The 24,724-nt window shown below is 51.8% G+C and overlaps 1 protein-coding gene across 2 annotated transcripts in view; it reads right to left on the reverse strand.

Annotated features, from left to right (window-relative positions):
- ABR (ABR activator of RhoGEF and GTPase) overlaps nt 1-24,724 on the reverse strand; it is a 182,810-nt gene that overhangs the window by 85,668 nt on the left and 72,418 nt on the right. For both annotated transcript variants that reach the window (XM_060082597.1, XM_060082598.1), the window contains exon 2: nt 8,542-8,726. In XM_060082597.1, coding sequence (XP_059938580.1) covers nt 8,542-8,726 — 185 coding nt within the window. The remainder of the gene's footprint in view (nt 1-8,541; nt 8,727-24,724) is intronic.

Here is a 24,724-nt window from a genome sequence, read left to right on the forward strand (position 1 = left end):
TTGTAGAATCTCACACCTACATAACCACAATAATATTCCACTTGGACTTCCGATCTTGCCTGCCCATCTATCTGTTCATTCATACCCAGAGAAGGCCTGGCATTACAAATACACAGACCTGGGAGACACAGCCCGTGCCATTAGAATGCTCTCAACCCACAGGGGGTGAAGGACATATAAACAAATGAGGCAGTGTTCTCACTGGTCGACACAGTGGGAACACAGGACAAAAGCACTCACCCTGCCTGAGAGGTAAAGCTCCACAGAAGCGTGGCTTCTGAGCAGCATCTTAAAAAGGGGAAGGGTTTCCAGGCAAAGGGAGGAAAATGTTTGGTACGGAACCCCAGGAAGCACAGCTGGAGGACAGAAAAGGGGCAGGTGATGAACTTGGAGGAGTGTGCGGGAACCACTCCCCCATGAACAAGGGGCACGGACTGAGATTTCAGACACCCACCAAATCCACGCTTTCCAAGCCACCAACAGTTTACTCTCCCCAAACCCAACAGCCTTCTCTCACACTCATTCTCCATCCCCTCATTCCCTTACCCACTCAATCAACAAGTATCTATTCATTGCCCACCATGCACCAGGTGCTGTGCTAGCATCCAGAACGCAGCCACAAGTGGGACGCTTTGTCTACCTCCATGGGGGCTGATGGTCTCAGGGACAGACTGACCTCTGCGAGCCAAGGCAGGGCCAGGGGAAGGGCACAATCTCAGAACTCTGGGGCTAAGGTACAACTCTTCCAGAAAGAATAACGTGGAAATATCTATTGTGATTTAATACGTTCTCACCCTCTGACTCAGCACCTCCACTTTAAGGAATTTGTCTGCAAAAACATTTCTACAAGGACTCAAAGATCTTTGCACAAAGATGTTCACTGTAATGATGGTTATACCAGTGAAAGACTGGAAACACTCCAAATGTCTAACAGAAGGGGACTGGCTAAGTGAATTATGGTACAACCATTAAAAGAAACACTGCATACAGTCATGAAGGAGAATGAGGTAGGTCTGTAATTACTGATATGCAAGATGTCCAAGACTTATTAAATAACCAGAGCAAATTGCATAACAGTATTAATAGTATGACCCCACTTTTTAAAAAAGTGTATATATATAATATATACACAGAGAAAAATGTATTTTTTACATATATGTGTATATATATATATGTATTATCTCACATGGAAAAAGAAGATGTCTCTTAACAGACATTCTCTCTGTAGGATGAGACTTAAGGAGACTTTCACTTTCCATATTATATGTTTCTGTAAAGTTAGAATTTTCAGTGATGTAATCAGGAAAAATAAAGAAATTAAAAAAAGAAGTGCGGTAAGTGCTATAATTGGGCAAGTAGAGAGTCACAGAAGGTTCTCCAGAGGAGGTGACATTAAAACTCCTACCTGGGGCTTCCCTGGTGGCGCAGTGGTTGAGAGCCCACCTGCCAATGCAGGGGACACAGGTCTGTGCCCCAGTCCGGGAGGATACCACACGCCGCGGAGCGGCTGGACCCGTGAGCCATGGCCGCTGAGCCTGCGCGTCCGGAGCCTGTGCTCCGCAACGGGAGAGGCCACAACAGTGAGAGGCCCGCGTACCGCAAAAAACAAAAACAAAAACAAAACAAAACTCCTACCTGAAAATGAGCAGGGATTAGCTATCCCAGGGGGACTCAGGGGCAGACAGGACAGCATGAGGCAAAATGAAATGAGTTCAGTCTGGGTGGCAAGTCTTCATCCATTCAACCAATACTTACTAGGCATCTCTTATGTGCCAGGCGCAGTTCTAGGCACTACAGTTTGCAGTGAGCAAACATTTTGGTACAAAACTGACAAAGCTCCATGGAAGAGCTCACATTCTAGCTGGGGGGTTGTAATGAGCCTGCAGAGGTAGGCAGAGGTCAAGTGGTCAGGTCAGGCACGGCCTTGACAGCATTGCTACGGGCAGGCATTGAAGAATTTTACAGGGAGTGACCAGACAGTGTTTCAGTGCATCCCTTCTGCTGACATCAGATTACTCTTTCTAAAACACTGCACACTCTGTACCCAGCAGGAAGCCACCAAGTCAGCCCTAACAAGGGCAGTGGGGCCCTTGCTGATGACTCAACTGATCAAACTGTTGACAACAACTTCTGCTGTTTGCTGTCCCATGAAAGGGCCAGGTGCATTCTCACCTCCAGGCCTTGACCTGGCTTGGAGCCCCTCTCCCTCCTCTCTGCCTATCCCTGGCCCTTCCAACTTCCTTGGCAGGAGCTCAAGTCCCACCTCCAGACTTTCTGGAGCTCAGCAGACCCTGGGCCAATGAGAACTGACCCCAGGGGCCAGTGCCGAGGGCACTGTGTCACTCGGTCCTCCCAGCAGCCCTTCCAGATAGGAGGTATTTATCCTTATTTACAGCTGAGAGGACCAAGATTCTGCAGGTTATCCAAAGTCACGGAGCCAGAAATACGTCAGGCGAGGGCACTGAGGTTCCTGTTTTGGAGAGGTGGCAGAGAACAGCAGTGGTGAGCACCCACCACTGACCAGCTGTGGGACCTCAGGTGGGTTATGTCACCTCTTTGCACCTTAGTTTTCACATCTGTAAAATGGGGCAGTAACGGTGCCTACTTCCCAAGGTGTGGTGAGGACTAAATGAGTTAGTATTTATAAAGTGCTACAATAGTGTCTGGCATTTAGTAAGTGCTATGGAAGCGTTTCTCTTCTTTCTCTTCTTCTTTCTGCCACACAGGCAGGAGGGTTGGGGGGGGTGGTCTGTGTGGCTTTCCAGATAGAAGCAACCAGCCCATAACCCTGTGGGAGGAAGGTCCACAAGAGCATCATCAGAGCATCATCGTGGAAAGAAAGTGCTAGCACCCACTAGTGGAGGAACTAGGTGAGGAGGATGGAAAAGAGAGTCCGTGGGTAAGAGCCAGCCTGCTGCTGGGATGCTCCCTGCCCTTCTGCACCCTGGCAGAACCCAGAGCCCAGGGGGACATCCAGCCTCTGCCCCCTGGCCGCTCACCTGTGTGGCCAAACGTCTCAAACTGAAGGCGTTCTCAGGGGCAATTTCACACCTCTTGGTGTGATTAGGTGGGTCGATTGGCCTCCCTGCCCCACCCCCAAAGACTCCCGAGCCTCAAGGACAGAGAATGGGTCTGGTTCACTCTCCTATCCACTGTCCCTGGGACCTGCAGGAGATGAGCAAACCTTCACCGAATACACGTTGCTTTGGAAGTCGCCTTACTGGCTGATGTGAAACACACAGCACAGTAGCAGGGAGAGGGAGATCCCAGACAGGCTGTGAGCACTACGGGATGCTCCAGGTCGGCTGCGTGTGGTCAGTCAGGGAAGCCCAGATCCCAGCCATGTGTGGAAGGCGGGTGATGAGCCAGAGAGGCCAGGGAGCACCAGCCATGGAGAGGCTGAGGACCACAACCAGGGCACTGTCTCCCTACTTCCTATTTACATCCCCCTCAACTCACACAAGCCAAGGAACCCCCTGAGCCATAGCTTCTTCATCTACAAAATGGGGGGCTCTCCCAGTGGTTGCAGGGATAGGTGGCGATGAAGCCCATGGGCACCTGGCACAGCACCTGGCACATAGGGGGAGTCAGGCAAGCTCCTCCTCTTTGGAGTGGGGACCAAAGATCCAGAAAGGGGGCAATGGGGAGCAAGGCTGCTGAGGCAGGAGGTCGGCAACCTGAGGAGAGATGTCTCTGGTTTTACCTGCATCTGGAAACTCCTGAGAGGCGTAAAGATAAAGAGCAGCCGTCAACCCACCCAACCCAGGCCTCGAACGCCGTCCAAAGAGAGCAGACTGGGACACCGTCTCAGATGTTCCCGGCTTGCCACGTGGCTCCTCCTTTCACCGAGAAGCGACCTCCTTGTCCTGCACCCTCAGATCCCAGACCCCAAGGCTTCAGAAGGGACCAGGAAGGGAAGAGGGGGCAGCAATTCATCCTAGCTTCATCCCCTGAGACTGTATCTGCCCTCCCTCCCTGCTCCCTGGCCAACCCAGTGCTACTTGATTCAATTCCATAAACACCGGGTGAATACCCCTAGGTGCCCGGGAGCTGCTGATGGGGGTCCCGGAGATGATCGGGGATCAGGGCTCTGGATCTCGCAGGGCAGACGTGCCCCACAAGTAACTGTGCACGGTCCCCAGACAGCGGAGGGCTCAGCCATGGGCTGGAAAACCATCACAAGGGAGGTGGTATCTGAGGGGACCTGGGAGCACCACACAGACTCCAGCGTCAGAAAGACCCAAGTTTAGGGATTTCCTGGCAGTCCAGTGGTTAAGACTCTGCTCTTCCAGTGCAAGGGGCATGGGTTCAATCCCTGGTCAGGGAACTAAGATCTCACATGCAGGTGCGGCCAAAAAAAGAGAAAAGAATAAAAGAAAGACCAAGTTTAAGTATATCTCTGGCTCCCCACGTAAAAGGCTCAAGGCGAGTCTAAGTAGCTGTGGGGAAGTGGGGGGTGCGGGGGAAGGGGGGAAGACGAGAAGGTTGACAATGGTGATCATCTCAATTCTCCCCCACCTATCTTTAAATCATCCTGCCGTCTGGAGTCTAAACTCCTCAATTCAGCAGTTAGTGCAGTACTAACATGTACAGACCTTACAATTTATAAAGCACCTGCCTGGCACCATCTCATAGAAGCCTCCCGACAGCTGTGTGAGGTCAGGAGGGAGGAAATTCTCAGTATCTTCACTTTACAGATGAGCAAACTGGAGCTCAGATGAGTGAAATCCCTCAGGTCACACAGCTAGAAAGTGGTGGCACTGAGACAACAACCAGATCTTCTCTCTGCCTTGTGGCCCCTTTTCATGGTGCCTCCTGAGAGGGGAGTCAGAGGAGTCCATGGCTTGTGGGGCACACGCTTTTCTGAATGACCACGGTCCTGGCAGGGGAACATGTGCCCCGCTTGTCAGGGAGATGGAGCGTCCCGCCCGTCCTTCCCAGGGTGAAAGCAGGCCCTCTCTGCTGAACTGAGCCACCGGAGGGGGCTGTACTCAGCCCGAGCTTGGGGAGAGTGAGGGTCTGCAGGGCGGGGCTTCAGCTTTCACCCTGATACCTCGCTGGGCTGCGCACTGGGGCACATCTAAGGCGAGAGCAGAGCAAGGCTGCAGGGCTTTCTGGGGAGTGAAGAGCATTTGTCCTGCAACACCGGAGACCCGGTTTCATCCGGGCTACCACACCTGGGAGGACAGATCTGACCCCAGAAAGGAGCTTGCAAAAGCAGATTCAGTTGTTGTCCAGCAAATATTCATTAGACCGGGTCCTCGCAGTGCTCTGGGCTCCCCACCCCTCTAATGGCTGGTGAGGAGAGTCTCGTGGGCCCTGGGCGCCAAGCTCTGAGGACCCACAGTGAGCCAGGCCCAGCGCTGCAGGCCTCACCTGAGCTATCCCAGTCCGTCCTCTCAACAACCCTTCAGGTGGTTAGTCCTATTTGGAGATGAGGAAACTGAGGCTCAGAGGGGTTATGACACTGATCCAGAGTCCCACAGCTAGAGAGCAGAACGTGTCATCTATGCAAAGCTCATGTCCCTGCCATTCTCTGAGCTGCTGGGAGAGTAAGACCGTGAGGGCTAGTTTTATGCATCAACCTGACGGGGCCACAGATGCCTAGACGTTTGGCCACACATTATTCTGGGTGTGTCTGTGAGGGTGTTTCTGGATGAGATGAACACTTGAATCAGTTGACTGAGTAAAGCAGGTTGCCTTCCCAATGTGGGTGGGCCTCATCTAATCAGTTGAAGGTCTAGATAGAATAAAAAGTAAGGGAGAATTCACTCTCTCTGCCTGTCTTAGAGCTGGGACATAGGTCTTCTCCTGCCTTTGGACGCAATACATACGGGCTAGCGCTTACACCATCAACTCTCCTGATTCTCCAGCCTTTGAACTCAGACTGGAACTAACTGTACCATCAGTTCTCCCAGGTCTCCAGCTTGCTGACTGCAGATCTTGGGACCGTTCAGCCTCCATAATCTAGTGAGACAATTCCTTATAATAAATCAGTCCTTCTTTCTCTGTATCCTAATGGTTCTGTTTCTCTGGAGAACCCTAATATAAAGACCAAACCTTGGGCTTCCAGGAACAAGTTGGATGCACATTTGGGTGTGGAATGTCCAGCTGCCAGAGGCTAGATATCTGAATATCTAGAACAATCATCTGATTTGGTCCAAAAGTCCCCTTGGTTCCCAATGCCCCAACAGGAAGCCTGGCAGGGAGGGGACCTGCTGGTCAAATGAGCACAGCCAAGTAGCAGAAACCTTGGCTTTCTTTTTCTTTCCTTTTTAAAAAAAAACAAAAAACAAAAAAAAACAACTGAAACAGCCCTCAAGTACTCCGGAAGAGGTGTGTCAACTCTCTCCAGCACCCCAATGTACACAGCAATACTTGCTGAGTCCACTAGATGGGGCCAGTGACACAGCAGAGAGGGCAGAAATGCAACTCAGGAGGGAAGGTAGGCAGGCGGCGGGTACACTGGGCTGGAATCTTTGCTAGGATCCCCAAGTTGGATTAATGCTCCCCACCTCTACCTTGTATAATTTCTAGCCAATGGTGCAAAAATTAATCCTGGGGTTCCCAAGCACTTTGGCCAGTTGTCACTGTAGCATCTCTTGGATTTCAAAGTCCTCAAACCAAGCTCTTCCCTTGTGAGTCACCGAGCAAAATGGGCGGCATCGTAGTAAAGGAAGTCCCTGCCCCGAAGCCTCAGAGCTCCAGGTGGGGGCATCTCCCTGTTACGCCTGTGACCCGTTTCACCAGAGAAAGCACCTGAGTACCTTTCACCAGGGAATCTAAAAGTCGATGGACAAGCACTCCAGCAAGGTGGTCATGTGATGAGGGAAGGAGACAGGACAGGAAGCAAGGAGGAAGTCAGAGGAGAAAGGGAAATAAATGGCTTTTCTCGTCAGCAAGTGGCTCTAATCTGGCCACACGTTCTCAACTCTCAGCCAGGATTCCTGGTGCTGTGTTGAGTCCTACAGTGACTCTTTCTGCACCAGCTCACAGGGGTAATAGCTGAGGCTCCGGGATGGGAGGGGCATGTCTCTAAGCCCTGCTGTGGTCAGAGACCTAAAGGCAGAGACGGGAAGCAAGAGCTGCCACTTTGCTTCCCCTGGTTAGAGTCAGTTCAGGTCCCAGAGCACCCTCTCCTCCATCAGTAGCAAGAATCCCCCCCGCAGGTCCAAGATGGCTGGCTCTCACCTGCCACCTTTCCTTAGGACGACAGGACAATACCCCAGAATGCCAGCTGTGGGGGGCCTGAACCTGATCAACGCCCTTGCCCATCACTTCCACCTCCCACCTGCCCCCACCATCCCTTCCCAAACTTGCACTGCCTGGCAGCTGATAAGCTCTGCCTAGGCCTCTGTTGCCATGGCAACAATGTGGCTTCCCCCAAGTGGGAAGCCGGTTGCCAAGGCCCTTGTTGCCAAAGGCTATAACAGCCACCCCGCTGTGTGAAGAGGGGGTGAGAGCTCTACTCAGGGGTGGAGGGTGGCCGAGGAGGCTGGGAGGGAAGGAAGCAGGGGGTTCGCCAGAAATGGTAGGGTCCAGGCAGCCCCCTGGCTGGAGTGGGGGTGTGCTGGGCCCTGCAGGAGGGAAACAAGTATCTCGCAGCAACTCAGTGACTGCTCCTCGAGGGTATTAGAGGGAAGAAAGGGGACCCCCCTACAAAACACACCTGGACAAGCCCCCTACCAAGCAGGACCAAGCAATCCAAGCCCCCCCTGCCCCCCTCCCAAGAAGAAATTTGATTCTTTGATTCTTCCCAATTTCTGAAAAATAGCCCCCAGGAATCCCTCTGTCTCACTTGCTCTTGTGTCTCAGACACACTCGCACAAGCTGAGCACGGACAGAGCTGGTCTCTGGGCCCAGGAACAGCAATAACTACAAGGATTGCAAACCTGCCCGCATCTCTATCCCTCCGCCTGTCTCAGAGCACATCCTCAATATTGCTTGTAAAATGCTTCCCTTCAGAGCAGAGCTCTCCTCGGTGGACAAGAGGAGAGGTGGACACCATTGCGGCCCATTCCCTTCCAGAGTCAACAGAGGAGGGCTGGACGGGGCCCTTGATCCTCAGGGAACGCTACAGAAGCTGCTCACTCCCCCCACCGCCGAGGCCAGCCTTGGTTTGCTGAGCCGGCGCCTGTGCATTTATAGCCCACAACTCACATATGCAGCCACTGCCCAGCCCGGGCCCAGAGAGGAGAGCCTGTTCCCTCCCCAAGGTCCCATCCTGCTAGAGAAGAACTGAGAGAGAAAGGTGAAAGAGGAAGTGAGGTGTCCAGGAGGCAGGGGGAGCCGATGGCTGGTAGAAGAGGCAGGGGTAGGTGCAGCAGTGGCAGAGAGCAGCAGGCGGGGGGCGGGGGCTAGTCTGAGAGGCCCAGGGCCGGAATGAGAGGATGAGGGCCCCGAGAGCAAGCCCACATTTCCCGAGTCCTGCACCCCAGTAGCGCTCCAAGCAGAGCCTGGCCCACGGCACCCATGCCTGCCTACCCCCCTCCCCAAAAGCCCCCTCTTCCCAAACCCGGAAGGAAAAGCAGGTGTACCTACCCCAGCTGCCAGCCCCTCAGGTGGGGTGGGGGAGATGCTGTCCCCGCCGCCCTGGTTCCGGGCACTGAGCTGGGGCGACATGGTGGGCGACTCATCGATGTACGGCATGGTCTCCGAGCCCTCCGGGGGCCCCTTCTGCTCTTCATTCCCCTCTCCGTCGTAGTCGTCTGCCCCGTAGCTGAAGTCTGAGACAAGGAACAAGAAAGGCCACTGAGAGTCCTCCACGAGGGCTGCCAGGGACTGGTAGCGCAGTGGGCGCCAGCGGCGGTCCCCAGCTGCCATGCCCCGGGCCGCACGATCCACGCCCAGCCCGGGCAGGGCTGCGCGGCCCGGAGCGCCAGCAGGCACCAGATGCTGCGGTTCAGGGGCCGCTGGGAGTCGACGGGGAGCGGCTCCGCTGTTGCCACCTGCTTAATAGCATGTCAGTCGCGTATTTCGAGCTGCTGTTTCCTTTGCCTCCTGCCTAATTCCAAGTCTAAAAATTAACAGTGGGAGCAGGCGGCTGGACGCTTCCAACTCTCCTCTCTGAGTCACCATTTTGCTTTTTATAGGGAATAAGGTGGTGCGGGCGGGCCGAGCGATGTCACTTCCTGAGCCCCTCCTCTTTGGGTACCATTTGTACACTGAGCCCCATCCCTGGATGGGAGGGCAGAGCAGGGTTCGGCGTGGGGGCTGAGGAACGGCACCCGAGGGAGCCCTCACCCTTCGAACAAGGCTCCGCAAAGGTCAGAGCCCAAGGCTGGCAGAGCATGGGCGAGAAGACGGCCCGGGCCTGGCAGGGACGCGGTTGCACAGCAGACTTCTCAAAAGCCGGTACTTACTTCTGTAATTTCAATGTAGGATGCCTTGGGAAAAGGAGGGAAGAAACAGCCACGGGGAAGTCAAGCTGCCGTTAACCCCGTCGGCGCTGCCAGCACCACTGAGCCAGCACCTGTGCATTTACAGCCCACAACTCACATATGCAGCCACTGCCCAGCCCGGACACCCCCTCCCTGGACAGCAGGCCGGGTCCATGGGGGCGCAAGGCAGCACCTCAGAAAGGCCCCCATCACACCCCACCGGTGGGGGTCTCTCCTACAGCTGTGTGAGGGACCCTCCCCCACCTCCACCCCTGGCTGGGTCTGTCCCATCATCTGCTCAGATATCACTTCCTCCACAGTGTCCCCACCCCGGCCCCCGGCCCCCGGCGTCCCAGCTCAGAACTCCTACAGTGCATGGCCCTCTAGTGTCCCCAGTGATCCTGCCCATTCATCCCTGAGCGCCTGGCGCGGGACCTGGCTGACAGCCATCGCTGTGTGCCCAGCAGCCACGGCCCACATGGGTCAGGATCTTGGGAACGTGTGTGGAGTGAGTGAATGGGCAGAGGAATGCACTGTCCCTCTCAGGTCTGAGGCTGGAGCCAAGTTCTCAGCGGGGCCCTGGCTCCTCCTCCTGTCACAACACACCAGCCCCCGGGCAGCCGGCAGCCTGAGAATGGTGTCAACGGGTCACCAGGGCGCCCGGCCATGGCCACACTCAGTCCAATCTGCCCCTTTGGCAGCCGAGAGCACCCCCCAGCCTCGCTGCACCTGTTCCTGCCGACTTCCTCTCCAGTCCTGTGCTGACGGCCCATTAAGCTGTCAGGGACGTGAGCTATTATTTTTTTCCCCAGGACAGGCGTGCACGTGAAGAACCACAGGACCTAGCCATCCAGACACTGGGACGTGTGTGTGCCAGGCACCCCGCAAACAGGACCCACTGCCGGGAGGACACAGGGCTTCTGTCTCAGGAGCAGGTGGGGGTAAGCCGACTCTGCTATTTCCACCCCACCAGTGGGGGTCTCTCTTACAGCTGTGTGAGGGACCCTCCCCCACCTCCACCCCTGGCTGGGTCCGTCCCATCATCTGCTCAGATATCACTTCCTCCACAGTGTCCTCCCTGGCGTCCCAGCTCAGAACTCCTACAGTGCGTGGCCCTCTAGTGCCCCCAGTGATCCTGGGAGGGAGGAAGAGGAACCACAGCATCCGGGCTGCCCGAGTCCGGCACTGTGAGGGAGCCTGGCTGTTTGGTGAGAGCTACTCACTTTGGAGAAGCACAAGGAGGGAATGAAACACCACGTTAACCTGCGGTCTCTCCTCCAGGAGGCTCCAGGCTGCTCTGTTAGTGCCTGGAGTCAAGCGGGGGATGTGAACTGTGATGAACACTGGTCTGGCCATCCGTTCAGATTCCAGCAGGCCCCGCTGATTCTCCCGTACACTGACCAATTCCCAGGGGTCACAGGACCAGAGCTTTCACTCTCCAGATATTTCCCAAGGGCAAGGGTAGAAGGGACCACAGGGAAAGTGGTGAGGCTTGACTACCGCACAGTCTGCAGCTGCCTGGGTCACAGCAGGGTGGGAAGGTCTCTGCCAGCCTTCCGCCATGTGTGCCCAATTCATCCTGATCAGAGTGGTGCCCCTGGACCCACATCTCAACCTAGCCACATCGGAGAGGCTGCTCTTATGATCCCCAGTTCACAGGCAGAGTCACTGAGTCTCAGAGAGATTTGCACAGAAAGGATCTGAATCCAAGTCTGTCTCCAAATGCCATCTTTCCCCCTCTGAATCTCACTAATCTTCTAGGGAAATCTCCTTCTACAGCCCTCGTCAGGGAAGGCTGACCAAGGAGGGGAGAGAGGGGTGCCAGCCACAACAGTGGGGTGCCCGGGCGTGGAGGAGAGTGCCCTCAGAGCTCTCTGCAAATGTTCCTGGATACTGTCCCTTTCATTCCAACCTCCAGGAGACCCTGACAGCCCAGGAAGCCAGCCAGAGACCCTGGAGAATCCTACCAGGAAAAGGGATACAGAAAAGACAGAGAAACCAACCCTTTGAGAAAGCAGGAGCCCTGGGGACTCAGGAGGGTGGAAATCTGCCAAGCACAGCCTTCAGTCTGTGCAGGTCCACAGACAGGAAGGCTGAGTGGACCATGGCTTGGCCAGCAGGTGTCAAAAGAGAAAAGGCAGAGGAGGCTGCTGACAGCCAATATCCATGTCCCCTCCTAGTAACAGAAATCTCACTATCTTTGGAGTGGCAGTGTGCTCCGTGGCTAGCTAAAAGGCTACTTTTCCTAGTGGTGTGGGCCATGTGATGAAGTTCTGGCCAATGAGATGTTGAGTGGATATGTGTGGAACTTTGAAGAAAGTTGCTGAAACTTCCAGTGAAAGTTGTTTTCACTGGAAGGTATTTTCCCCTTCTCTCCATGCTTCCTCCTTCTGTTGCCAGTTTGGAAAGCAGATAGGAGAGCTGGAGCTCCAGCAGCCATACTGAGCCATGAGGGGACCTTGAGGATAGAAGCCAGTGCTGAATATAGCTGAGCTCAAAGCTAGGAGCCTGGGCCCATGATGGCACAGTGAGCCAACATACCACCCCAGGAACATCTACCTCTGGACTTCTTTTACATGAGAGAAATAAAATGCCTATGTTATTTAAGTCTCTGTGATTTAGTTTTTATGTTATATGCAGTCAAACCTAATTATAACTGATCCAGATGGTTTTCCTTGACATTCTATCTGGGTGCTTTTCCTACGGTCTTCACTGTTCCTTCTAGTCTCCTTGGTGGAATCCTCTTTCCCTGCCCACCCCTTAAAAATTGGTATTCCCTATACATCCTTACAATAGAATACTGCTCAGCAATAAAAGGGAAAAAATACTGAGACACACAGAAATGACTCTTACAGGCATTATGCTAAGTGAAAGAAGCCAGACACAAAAGAACACATCCTGTATGGCTCCACTTATATGAAGTTCTAGAACAGACAAATTTAATTTACGCTTGGAAAAAAAATGAAAAGCGTGGTTGCTTCTGGGGGTCAGGTAGGGACAGGAATTGACTGTAAGGGGCACAGGGAATTTTCTAGGGTGATGGAGATGTTCTGTATCTTGACAGGGATTTGGGGTACACAGGCGGATGTGTTCATTGACTTCATCAAATAGTACACTGCATCAAAGATTTGTGCATTTCACTAAATATTTAACTCTAGTTAATGACATGCATGTTTAAGTGTCGAAGTGAAATGTACTGATGTCTGCAACTTACTCTGACATACATAAAAAACAAGATGGGTTGATGATGTCCAGAGGGATGGCCAGATGTGTGATAAAGCAAGTGGAGAAAAATGATAATTATAGACTCCAGATGGTGGGTACATGGGTGTTTACTATACAATTCTTTAAACTTTTAGGTATGCTTGAAATTTTTCATAATAAAATGATGGGGAAAAATTGGTGTTCTCCGGGCTTCTGTCACCTCTACTTTACTCCCTCTCCCAAATTTTATTTATATTCTAGGGAGAGGTCTGGGCTGCAGACCCATCTCTTTGATTGTTTCCTGGACGTCTCCACCCCCAGGAACTTCAAACCCAAGCTTTTCCTGAAGTTAATCTGCCAGATCACTCAAGTTAGAAACCTAGGAGTCGTGCCAGATTCCTTCCTCTTCCTCCTCATCTCCTACACCCTGAAATATCCCCACTCCCCATCCGCCTTCCCACCCTCACCAACTCTTACAAGGACAATTCCAACACTCTCTCCCCATGACTGCCAGACTGCAAATCTGATCGTGTTTCCCCACTGTTCAGAATTCAACAGTTCCCCATTCACTTCAAACTCCCTGGCTCAAGGCCTTTCATAGTCAGCACCTGACTCTTCCTTTACAGAGTCATATTCTGCTGCCCTGTAATATCAGACATCTTCTAGGTAGGTCCCTGAAAGGGTCTGAATAGTAGCCCCCAAATATATATGTCTAAATCCTAACCTTGGTACCCATAAATGTGACCTTATTTAGGAAAAAGGTCCTTGTAGATATAATTAAGTTGAGGATCTCTAGATGAGATGATCCTACTTTAGTTGAGCGGGACCCAAATCTGATGACATGTCTTTATAGGAAACAGAAGGGGAGAAGACACAGACACACAGAAGAAGGCCATGTGAAGATGGAGGCAGAGATCTGAGTTATCTGGCCAAAAGCAAGGAATGCCTGGAGCCACCAGAAGTTGGAAGAGGCAAGCAAGGATTCTCCCCCTAGTGCCTTGGTAGGGAGCATGGCCCTGCCAGCACCTTGATTTTGGACTGTGGACTCCAGACTGTGAGAAAATAAATTTTGGGGGGTTTTTTTGGCCACGCAGCTTCTGGGATCTTAGTTCCCTGACCAGGTATCAAACCCATGCCCTCTGCAGTGGAAGCATGGAGTCTTAACCACCGGACCACCAGAGAAGTCCCTGTGATGATTTTTTATTTTTACTTTAATTTTAAAAAATATCTTTATTGGAGTATATAATTGCTTTACACTGTTGTGTTAGTTTTGCTGTACAACAAAGTGAATCAGCTATATGTATACATATATCCCCATATCCCCTCCCTCTTGAGCCTCCCTGTGATTATTTGTTTAATGGCAGCCCTATGAAATTAACACAGTCCCCAAACACACAGTTTCCCACCTCTGGACCTTTGCACATGCTGTTCCTACACCTAGAACACCCTCCTTACCCTTTGACCACCCAGTGAAGTCCTATTTAGCCTTCAAATCCAGCTCAGTTCCACCCTTCTCCTATGAACCTCCTTGCCTCCTGAATATATAAAGCACTTTTGCAATCCAATGAGAAAAAGATGAATACCTCAACTTTCTAAATGAGTTAGAGAAATGAATAGAAAATTTAAAAGAGAATTACAAATGCCCAATGTGTGTGTGTGTATATATATATATATATATACATACATATAATATATATATATAACATATATATGTTAAATGTTAACCTCACCTGTAATCAAAGAAAATGCAAACTTCTATTTTTTGCAATTTTCCTATCAAATCAGCAAGGAAAATACCCAAGCTTGTAAGAGAACAGGCACTCTCAGAATCTCTTGGAGGATATGTAGAACTGGCACAACTTTTCTGGAGTCAACTTGGTATCAAAAGCTTTAACAGTTGGTACAGCTGTTAACCCAGCATAATCTAAGACTGTGTCCTAAGAAATTAATGATAAATGTCCATAAAAATAAAGTTACAAGGTTATTAATCACAGAGCTGTTTATGATTGTGAAATATTAAAAACAAGCTGAATGATTAATTATAGGGACTTGGGTAAATTATGGTATTTCTCCAAGATGGACTACTATGTAGTCATTAAAAATTATCTGGATGATTTACATCATCTTATTAAGTGAAAAAGAAATTAATAATCGTATGTACAGTATATTATGTTTGAAAAAAATGTCTGTATGTGTTGCCTGCAAGGCAACAATACAAAATAATTATAAAGCATTCAGATTCTGAGAATTTGGGAGCAATTAATACATGGTCTCTGCTCTCTAGGTTACTAGCAGACACTGCTTGTCTCAATATCTATCTTCTCTCCTTCCCTGTTTACCTTATGCTGGTTTTATATGAGGTGGCAATGAACCCAGTCCCTGGCAAAATACCCACTTTCTCTGCCTCTCTTACAACTAGGAGTGGCCATTTGACATAGTTTTTGGTCAATGAGACGCAAGTGTAGGCCTCTGGCAAGGCCTTTGCTTTGATAATTAAAAAGGGACTTGATACCTTGAACTCAGTTGTGATGACCAGAGCTACAGTGGCCATACTGCTGCCATGAGGAAATGATCAAGAAAGAACGCAGACATTTCCCTGATGCTACTGAGCTACTGAGCCACACTAGAAACAGCCTACCTCATTTCTTGCTAAATGGGAACTATAAGCCCCTATATGTTGGATTTTCTGCCACATAAAATGAATACATTCCTAACTGAAATCCTTACAGCCCAGTAGAGGAAGGCAGTCCAACAAGCATGAAAACATCCTAGATGCTATGACAGAAGTACCTCACAGGCAAGGCAAAGAGGAGGGAGCAGGAAACAGTGTGGGTGAGAGGATGGCTGGATGGGCTTGGGTGATACTCCAAGGAAGGTGGTTTATCACTGTGGCTAAGAGCAAGGACCCGGGGGTCACACAGTTTAGGTTCCAATCCAGGCTGAATCACATTCCCACTCCTCTGTGCTCAGAAGAGTGGCTGGCACAAGGCAGCCACTTATAAATGGATATTGGTTAAACCAATGACCGTGAAAGAAGATGACAAAGAGATGGAGTGCACAGGGCTACTGCAAGGATTAAGCTGGATAACGCACACAAGGCACTTAGCACATAGTAAGCACCCAATAAATCTTAGCTGCTATTATTAATATAATTAATCGAATCTTGAGAGATGTGTGGGTGCTTGCCAGGCAGATGGGGGACAGGAGCAGAGTTCCAGGCAATGAGATGAGGCTTGGCAAAGGCACAAAGTGCCTTAGGGGACTATAAATAGCCCAGCCTGGCTGGAACACTGAGTGAGCAGGGGGGTGAGGGGCAGATTGCACTGGAGAAGTGGGCACAGACCAGCACACCAAGGGCCTTGTGAGCTGAGCTAAGAGTTAGGTAGGACCCAGGGAAGACGGTTGATCTGGACCATTTCCTGCAGTGGGGTCTTGCCAGCCACATCGTTGCCGAGCATCTCTAACTTTAGATAATTTCTCCCAATGGATGCGTATGTTCCTCTGTCGAGTTACAATGCAGGCAGAATCCTGTGACCTCCAGATCACCTAGGAATCGCCCAGAGTGGGACCACACGTGAATGTAGGGTCACCTAGTCTAAGCCTGTGATGGCGTCTGTGCCAGATGAAAGGATATGAACCAACCAGTGACAGACCATGGAGACCTCAAACATGCTCTTTCGGGGCAATGTGGAGAGTTGGCCAGTGGGGGTAAGTTCAAACCCAAATGACCAGCTCTCGTTTCTACCACTTTCAGCTCTGGGAGGCGCAAGGCGGGGGAGAAGGGGCGCCCGGGTGGCTGGAGGCACACAGGTGTCAAGCTGTTTACAACCCTCCCCTGAGACTGTCCATCGCCAATAACTGAGGGACACAGCCAAGAATCCATCCTGTATCCCAACCCCCAAAAACAGATGCTGAGGGAAGTTTGAGGGTTCTTTCCAACCTCCTCTTGGACACTCTAAGAACCTGTGGGTACAGGATAAAGATAAGTTCCAGGTGTGGAACGGTCCTGCCCTCCCAGCAGGGGAGGTACAAAGGCTGATATTAGGTGATAAACCCATTTTCTGCCCTAGAACTGACAATGGGAGTGCGGGTGGAGGGAACCTTAGGAGAACAGCGGAGGGAAGCTCAGGCCTGACCATCCTTCCCACCAAAGCAGCATCAAACTTCCTCAGAGAGCATCAAAAGTCTCTGTATGGGGCCTCCCTGGTGGCGCAAGTGGTTGAGAGTCCGCCTGCCGATGCAGGGGATACGGGTTCGTGCCCCGGTCTGGGAGGATCCCATATGCCGCGGAGCGGCTGGGCCCGTGAGCCATGGCCGCTGAGCCTGCGCGTCCGGAGCCTGCGCGTCCGGAGCCTGTGCGTCCGGAGCCTGTGCTCCGCGACGGGGGAGGCCACAACAGTGAGAGGCCCGCATACCGCAAAAAAAAAAAAAAAAAAAAAAAAAAAAAAAGTCTCTGTATGCCACACGCTGCGTCAGGTGGTGACAGAGCCACAGGGCACAGACTCCGTCCTCCCCTCCAGGACCTCACAGTGTGGTCCAAGCATGCTCACTGTCATCTGTGACTGGGCCGGGCCGTGGGCTGTACACTACCTCATTTCACCATCAGAGCAACCCTATGATGGATGAATCTTACAATGTGTTGAGCAAAAGAAACCAGACCCAGGACTTCCCTGGTGGCGCAGTGGTTAAGAACCCGCCTGCCAATGCAGGGGACACGGGTTCGAGCCCTGGTCCCGGAGGACCCCACATGCCGCGGAGCAACTAAGCCCGTGTGCCACAACTACTGAGACTGCGCTCTGAGAAGCCCACGCACCGCAACGAAGAGTAGCACCCGCTCTCCACAACTAGAGAAAGCCCACACGCAGCAATGAAGACCCAACATAGCCAATAAATAAATCAATAAACAATTAAAAAAAAAAAAAAGAAAAGAAACCAGACCCAAAGGAGCACATATGGTAGGATTCCATTTCTATGAAGTTCAAGAACAGGCAAAACTAACAGAGAGCGATGGAAGTTCAGAGTGGCTACCTGGGGGTGGGCTGCAGGAGGCAGTGGGTATTGACTGGGAAGGGGCATGAGGGAACTTTCTGGGTTACTGGAAACGTTCTACATCTTGATCTGGGTGGGTACACGAGCAGACGTACGTAAGAGTTCATTAAGCTGTATGCTTAACATTGATGCACTCAAAAAATTTTTTAATTTAAAAACCAAGTTTAAGTACCACCATTGTGATTCTTCTCATTTACAGTTGAGGAAGTGAAGGTATGGGGGTTAAGTCACTTGCCCAAGGTTTAAAGGCTGTTAAGTGCACTTAACAGACTAGCCAGCTAGTCTGACTCCAGGACCTGTGTCTCAACCATTATAATGTGTAGGACCTGTACAAATAGAAAAAAACCACCTGGGCAGGTTGCTCTCAGGGCCCGTGAGTGGAAGAAACAACCTGCATCAAAGTCTGGAGGAGGGGGGCCTCCCTGGTGGCGCGGTGGTTGAGAGTCCGCCTGCCGATGCAGGGGATACGGGTTCGTGCCCCGATCTGGGAGGATCCCATATGCCGCGGAGCGGCTGGGCCCGTGAGCCATGGCCGCTGGGCCTGCGCATCCGGAGCCTGTGCTTCGCAACGGGAGAGGCCACAGCAGTGAGAGGCCCGCATACCGCAAAAAGAAAAAAAAAAAAAAAAAAAAAAAGTCTGGAGGAGGAAGAGCGCCGTTTGGCGAAGGGTCTGAGTGTGCCTTGACAGATGTGAGAGAAGAGGGGCGGGAAGAGGCCATTCCCACTGAGGCGGACAGAGCTGCAAAGACCCGGGGCAGGACCACGCCCTTCTTTTCAGGGCACTGATGAACAGACTGGTGTCGCTGAAGCTGAGGTCCCTCCTGCACGGGTAGAGTCCTTCCAACTTGTCACTCCTGTCACTAACTCCCAGCAGATGATTCTGTCCCCTGCTCAGACCTCCCCTGGATGCCGGGCACTGGACTGAGGCCTGCACTGACCCTGCTGTGAAACCGTGCACATGTGGTTTCCCGATGTCAGCCCCTCCCCTGGGAGGTGCACAGAGCTGCCCATTTCCCTCCAGATCCTCTAACTCCCCCCCACATTCCCAGCGGGCCAGGACGCTGGCTGTTCTCAACAGGTGGGTCCGTTCTGAGGCTGATGAACAGCACAGTGACTCTCATCTCCTTCACACAGCTTGAGGCACACAGGGCTACAGAACTTGGCCTCTTCTCCCCCAGCAACCTGGGGAAAGCCAAGATCCCCAAGGCAGACTCAGAGTCCAGAGCCTTGGAGCCACAGAACCGGGAGGACTGCTCTGCGGATTGTCAGCTGGTTGGCTCTGGCCGCCCCAAACTTCAGTTTCTCATCTTTGAAACAGAATAACAATGCCCGTGTCACAGGCTGGTTGTGAGACATTAAACATTATGGGGGTTAAAGAACTTGGACAGCATCTGGGCACAATAGTCCTCAGTAGAGGTTGCTGAAGGAAGAGGAGAAAGGGCTGGACACTTTCAGGGCCCCGTGACCCCAGCTGACCCCGGAGATCCCATTGGGAGCCCCTCAGTGGTGGCATGGCACCAAGGTGAGGCATCCTGGGACCAGCATCTTTCTCATGGGACAAGCCGCCTCCTTCTCAGCACCTCCTGCACTACAACTGATGGAAGAGGGAGCTGGGAGCCAGGACAGGGCAGTGGTCGAGGGCACGGGCTTTGAGTTAGACTCAGGTTCCAATCCCAGTATTATCACTTAAGAGCCATGGGACCTTGGGCAAGCTATTTAACCTTCCAGAGCCTCAGTTTCCTCATCTGTAAGATGGGGATAATACACAATGCCTATACCTCATGAGGTTTTTTTTGTTGTTTTTTGCTTTGTTTTGTTTTTGCGGTATGCGGGCCTCTCACTGTTGTGGCCTCTCCTGTTGCGGAGCACAGGCTCCAGACACGTAGGCTCAGCGGCCATGGCTCACAGGCCCAGCCGCTCCACGGCATGTGGGCTCTTCCTGGACCGGGGCACGAACCCGTGTCCCCTGCATCGGCAGGTGGACTCTCAACCACTGCGCCACCAGGGAAGCCCTCTCATGAGGTTTTTGTAGGGTCCCCATCAAAAAATAAATGCAATGCAAGGCACCTGGTCCAGGGCAGGTGCTAAATAAACAAGTAGCTATTATCATTACCACCCCAGTCCTCTTCCTGAGCAGTAAGTGCCCTCAGAGATCTCCTAGTCCTTGAAAAACAAAACAACAACAACAACAAAAAACCAAACCAGAGCTTTGGAAACATACAACTGGGCTAGGCTCTAGCAGGCTTTCCTTCATCAGTGGACCCAACTGTTCATCGGTCAGCCTACATTCAGTAGGCTTAGCAACAAGCAAGGCATCACAGGCCATGGGAGTGTTTAAAATTTGAAATTGGGAATTCCCTGGCAGTCCAGTGGTTAGGACTCGGCGCTTTCACTGCTGTGGGCCCAGGTTCAATCTCTGGTCCGGGAACTAAGATCCCACAAGCCCCATGGTGCAGCCAAAACAAAAACAAACAAACAAACAAATAAATAACTGAACTTCAAGACACCAGTTCCAACCTTCCCTGCACACTGGAATCCCCTGGGGAGACTGGTGTCTGGCCCCCAACCCAGAGATCCATATTGAGTTGGTGTGGGTTAGCTGGGGCAGCATGGCTGCTAAACGCTCCCCAGGTGATTCTAATGTATTGTAAGGCCGAGAACCATCAGTTTCAGACAGACAAGGACCCTGAGGTCACAGCCCCTAAAGTCAAATGAAACTAAACTCTGAAAGAGCCTCAGGAAGCCATCAGCCAGGCTGTATGAGAAGCACAGGAAAGGTTACTTGTAAGAGGCAGGGTTTGACTCAAGCCTTGAAGGACTGGGAGGTGTGCTGGTGAAGAGGTGAAGAGGTGAATGAGGCGCACAGACAGGGCTTTACCGTGGGCAGGCAGGGAGGGCAGCCCCTGTCCCATTCACACAGAGCCCTCAGACTCGGCCTGTAGCAGTCGCCTGGACCGCAGGATGGATGGCTTACCCCTCACCCCCAGCTCTTCCGGCAGGCCTGGAGCAGGGGCACTAGCCCCGCAAAGGAGCAACTGAAAGACCCGGCAGAGGCGACCCGGTAGCTGGTTCCCGGAGGTGCTACCGCGTAGCTGGAACGCTCAGTTCTGGCTCCGCCCCCGCTGCTTGGAACAGACTCAGGCCCCCCGCGGGGGTGCGGCTCGGACTCTCTGGTTGCCATGGAGACGCGATCCGATCCTCCACCTCCAGGCTCCCGGGGGAAGGAGGCAGAGGCCGTGGACGCCAGGAAAAGCCAGGACTCCAAAGCCTGAAGCAAAGGAGTCGTAGGTTTTGGGCATCAGTAGCTGGGGCAGACGAGACAGGCGAGGGATGAGGGGCCTGCCCACCGGCCCTGGGCAGAGAAGGGAGAGAGGCTTCACCGTGTCCAGGCTCAGAAAGATGGACGAGGAACGCTATTATCTGCACCGTGTTTTGCAGTGTACAAATCAAGGCCACAGCCAGGATCTCATTTCATTCTCAAAACCCGGGGAGGTTGTCAGAGTAGATATTACTCCCCCACTTTACACAGGGGAAAACTGAGGCTCGGAGAGGTTCTGGGTCTCATCCACAGCCACCTGGCTAATAAACAAATGAGCCACAACTTAAAGCCTGCTCTTTGGATCAAGTCTATTGCTTGTTGTACTTTGACATAATTCCCCACCTGGGCAGAGGGGCCTAAAATTCCTAATTGATCTGTAGGAAATGCAGTTATATGTGCACCAAACATATGGGAATAATGGTGCAGAATGACCAGATGACCTTACCATAATGGAGGAAAACTTACTTCATGTGTAAATGAGCAATAGTCATTCAACAAACATCTCCTAAATTATTACGTACCAGACAGTGACAGGAACAGACCCTAAGCAGCACTCAGCACTCCCACCTCTGGCTAGCCAACGATTGGCAGCCCGGACCAGAAGTCAGACGGAACTGGGTTCTGGTCCCAGCTCTACACAGCCTCTCCTTCCTCACTGGAAAATGGGATGATGCAGTTGCCATGCCCAGTCCACGGGGCTGCTCTGAAGACCAATGAGAGACACCAGACAAGAAGAGTATTTCACAAACAGTACGGTGGTCAATCAATCAGACCAAAAAAATAAAAAATAAAATAAAATAAAAATCCTCTACAAAGAAACTCAAGTGCATAGTCATTTGGCCTTCGGTATATTCTGGCTTCCCCACTAGGTGGCAGGAGTCTGGAAGGCAAAGATGGCCCTCTTTTTTTTTTTTTTTTGGTTGCACCAGGTCTTAGTTGTGGCATGCACGTGGGATCTAGTTCCCTGACCAGGGATCGAACCCGGGCCCCCTGCATTGGGAGCACAAAGTCCAAACCACTGCGCCACAAGGGAAGTTCCAGGATGGCCCACTTCTATTTTCTTCATATTATTCGTGGCACCCAGCACAGTGTTCACACACAGTGGACGCTGGATAACTGCCGACTGGCTGATACAATTGCTTAAAAATCCTCTAATCTCTTCCCATTATAGTCAATTCAATTACTTAGGGTCTGGGGCCAGGAGGTCACTCACAAATCCTATAGGAGTTCTAACCTTTGATAGAGTTAACAGCTTTAACTTGCCTCCTGCTTCCCCTCCAAACTGTCATGAATTGATAACAAGTAATGATCCTGGACTGATTTGATTTAAGGCTCTGTTCTTCCTCCCCTCTCCCCGCTTGCTGGTGGGAAATGCAGCTGGGCCCCCAAGGGGGAGAAGGGGGAGCAGCCAGGAGGCAATGGAGGAGGAGGAATCAAAGGACCATTATGACAATGACCTTTGGATCCAATCCCACTTATCACTGGCCTCAGAGCCCCTCTCCCATATATGGTTTCATGAGTCCTTGGGGTATTTGTGAAAAATTAAATGACTCTCAATCTAGTGCTGAGAAAAGGCAGGGACAGTTCAGAGAACATGTAATACAAGGTCCAGAGAGGCCAGTAAGACTCTCAAAGGGCCTTGCACGTTTGTGGCAGCCAGGATGAGAATCTATGACCCCCCCCACCGTTACATCAGGGGCTCCCTTCAATCCCAGAGCCTGGTGGCTCCAGGCTCCCCACCCCCACCTGCAGGATCAGCCAAGACATTCCCAACCTGCACATGCTTATACACCCTCACCCATACACCCACAGAAACACCCTGCACCTCTGTCCGTTGCTGCCAGGAGGCCAGGCTCGCTGGCATTCAGCTCAACTGCTGGCCATCCACTCAGAGTCTCTCTAGACCTTAAAAAGTTTCTACGACTGTCCAGGGCCATAAGAGGGTGCCTCCAAAACTCACGTCCTTCTCCCTTCCCCTCAGCTCCAGAGTGCCAGTGGTTTCGCCTGCTCCAGCTTTGTCCCCCACTGAGGGGATATGAGAGGAACTCCCCAAGTCAATGGCCTCTTCCTTAAACACCAAAGTCACCTTTCCTCTGCGTGGTGCAAAGCCAGGTGAGGGCTAAGCTGGGGAAGGGCAATGGGGTTCCCCCCGCCAGCTCGTTTCTTCTCTTTGCCGACACGCACGCGCGTGCACACACACACACACAGAGGAGCACACATATGCACAAATACACACACACATATACAGACACTCTCACGCCCCTGACTCCCACTGTTCTGGTCAGCCCTCATGCACAATTCTCCCTCTCTTCCCCTGCGGCAGTGACCTTGCAGGCCTTGGGTTCCAGATGGTGCAGCCTCCATTAGGCTGGGTCCCTGAGTGACCACGTGGAGCAGAGACCGCACCTCACTTGCCACGGACCAGGTGAGCAAGCAGCAAAGCTTGCTTGTGCTCAGTCATGGGGATTTCAGGACGAAGCTGCTTCCCTGGCATTACCAGCCTGCCCTCCAGCTCCTCCATGTGGGGTCACCTGGCCACCCCACTCTCAGAGAGGCTCCACGTGCCCTTCCCAACACCTGACAGTCACGTTCTCCTAACGCCACCCATGCCGGGCTCATGGTGAACCACCGCTGCCCTCCTCCTGTCCATGAGAGAACCAGGAATCCAGCTCCCTCTTCTGAAGGCAGAGGGGAAGGAAATCCGGAATGTCCTCAAGAAGGTAGGTTGGTGCCAGGAGCACTGACATCTTACTTAGTGTTTGGTAGAAGCAGACACCAGAGGGCCGAGCCTTCCCCGTCAACTTGGTGAGCCACCCACTCTCCTGGGGCCAAGTCAGTGGGCCCATCCCTGACCAAGCCCCAAGGATGGCCTATTGCTGATGTGTGAAGTAAGCCCAAAAGTAGACAGGGAACACCCATGTTCATTGCAGCATTATGCACAACAGCCAAAAGGTGGAAGCAGCCCCAGTGTCCATTGATAGATGAATGGATAAACAAAATGTGGCATATACATACTATGGAATATTATTCAGTCTAAAAACAAAGGAAATTCTAGCATGTGCTACAATGTGGATGAACCTTGAGGACATTACACTAAGTGAAATAAGCAGTCACAAAAAGACTGTTATGACTCCACTTATGCGACATTCTTAGAGTAGTCAAATTCACAAAGACAGGAAATAGAATGATGGCTGCCAGGGGCTGGGGGTGGGGAGAGAAGGGGGAGTTAGTGTTTAATGGGTGCAGAGTTTCAGTTTTTCAAGATGAAAAGAGTTCTGGTGGTAGATGGTGGTGATGGTTGCCCAAAAATGTGAACGTACTCAATGCCACTGAACTGCATACTTGAAAATGATTACGATGGTAAATTTTATGTTATATGTATTTTACTGCAACTTTAAAAATAGAATAAAATATAACTTCAAAAAAAGCACATAGGGAAGGAGAAATACCAGAGAAACTCTTTCATGGGAATTAGCAGGGGGCACAGGGACTAAACTAGGCCTGGAACCCATCAGTTTCCAAAGACAGCTTTCGAGTCACCTTCTGAGTAACAAAGCCAGGTTCCACCTCCATAGCTCATTTCTGTTTTGCTGCCAACTTCCTGGCACAAGACAAGCCTGGCTCTGCCCTAGGCAGGGGCTGCCAGGCATCCGTCAGCTTCAATTCCAATACTCCTTCCCCCATCAGGCAGCACCTGGGCACCCACTACAAGTTCAACCTTCCAATGGCAAAGGCAATGTCTTGGGGAGCATGCAGAACCCCAGGGGTCATG

This window comes from Mesoplodon densirostris, chromosome 18 (assembly GCF_025265405.1).
Source record: "Mesoplodon densirostris isolate mMesDen1 chromosome 18, mMesDen1 primary haplotype, whole genome shotgun sequence".
NCBI classification, from domain to species: domain Eukaryota; kingdom Metazoa; phylum Chordata; class Mammalia; order Artiodactyla; family Ziphiidae; genus Mesoplodon; species Mesoplodon densirostris.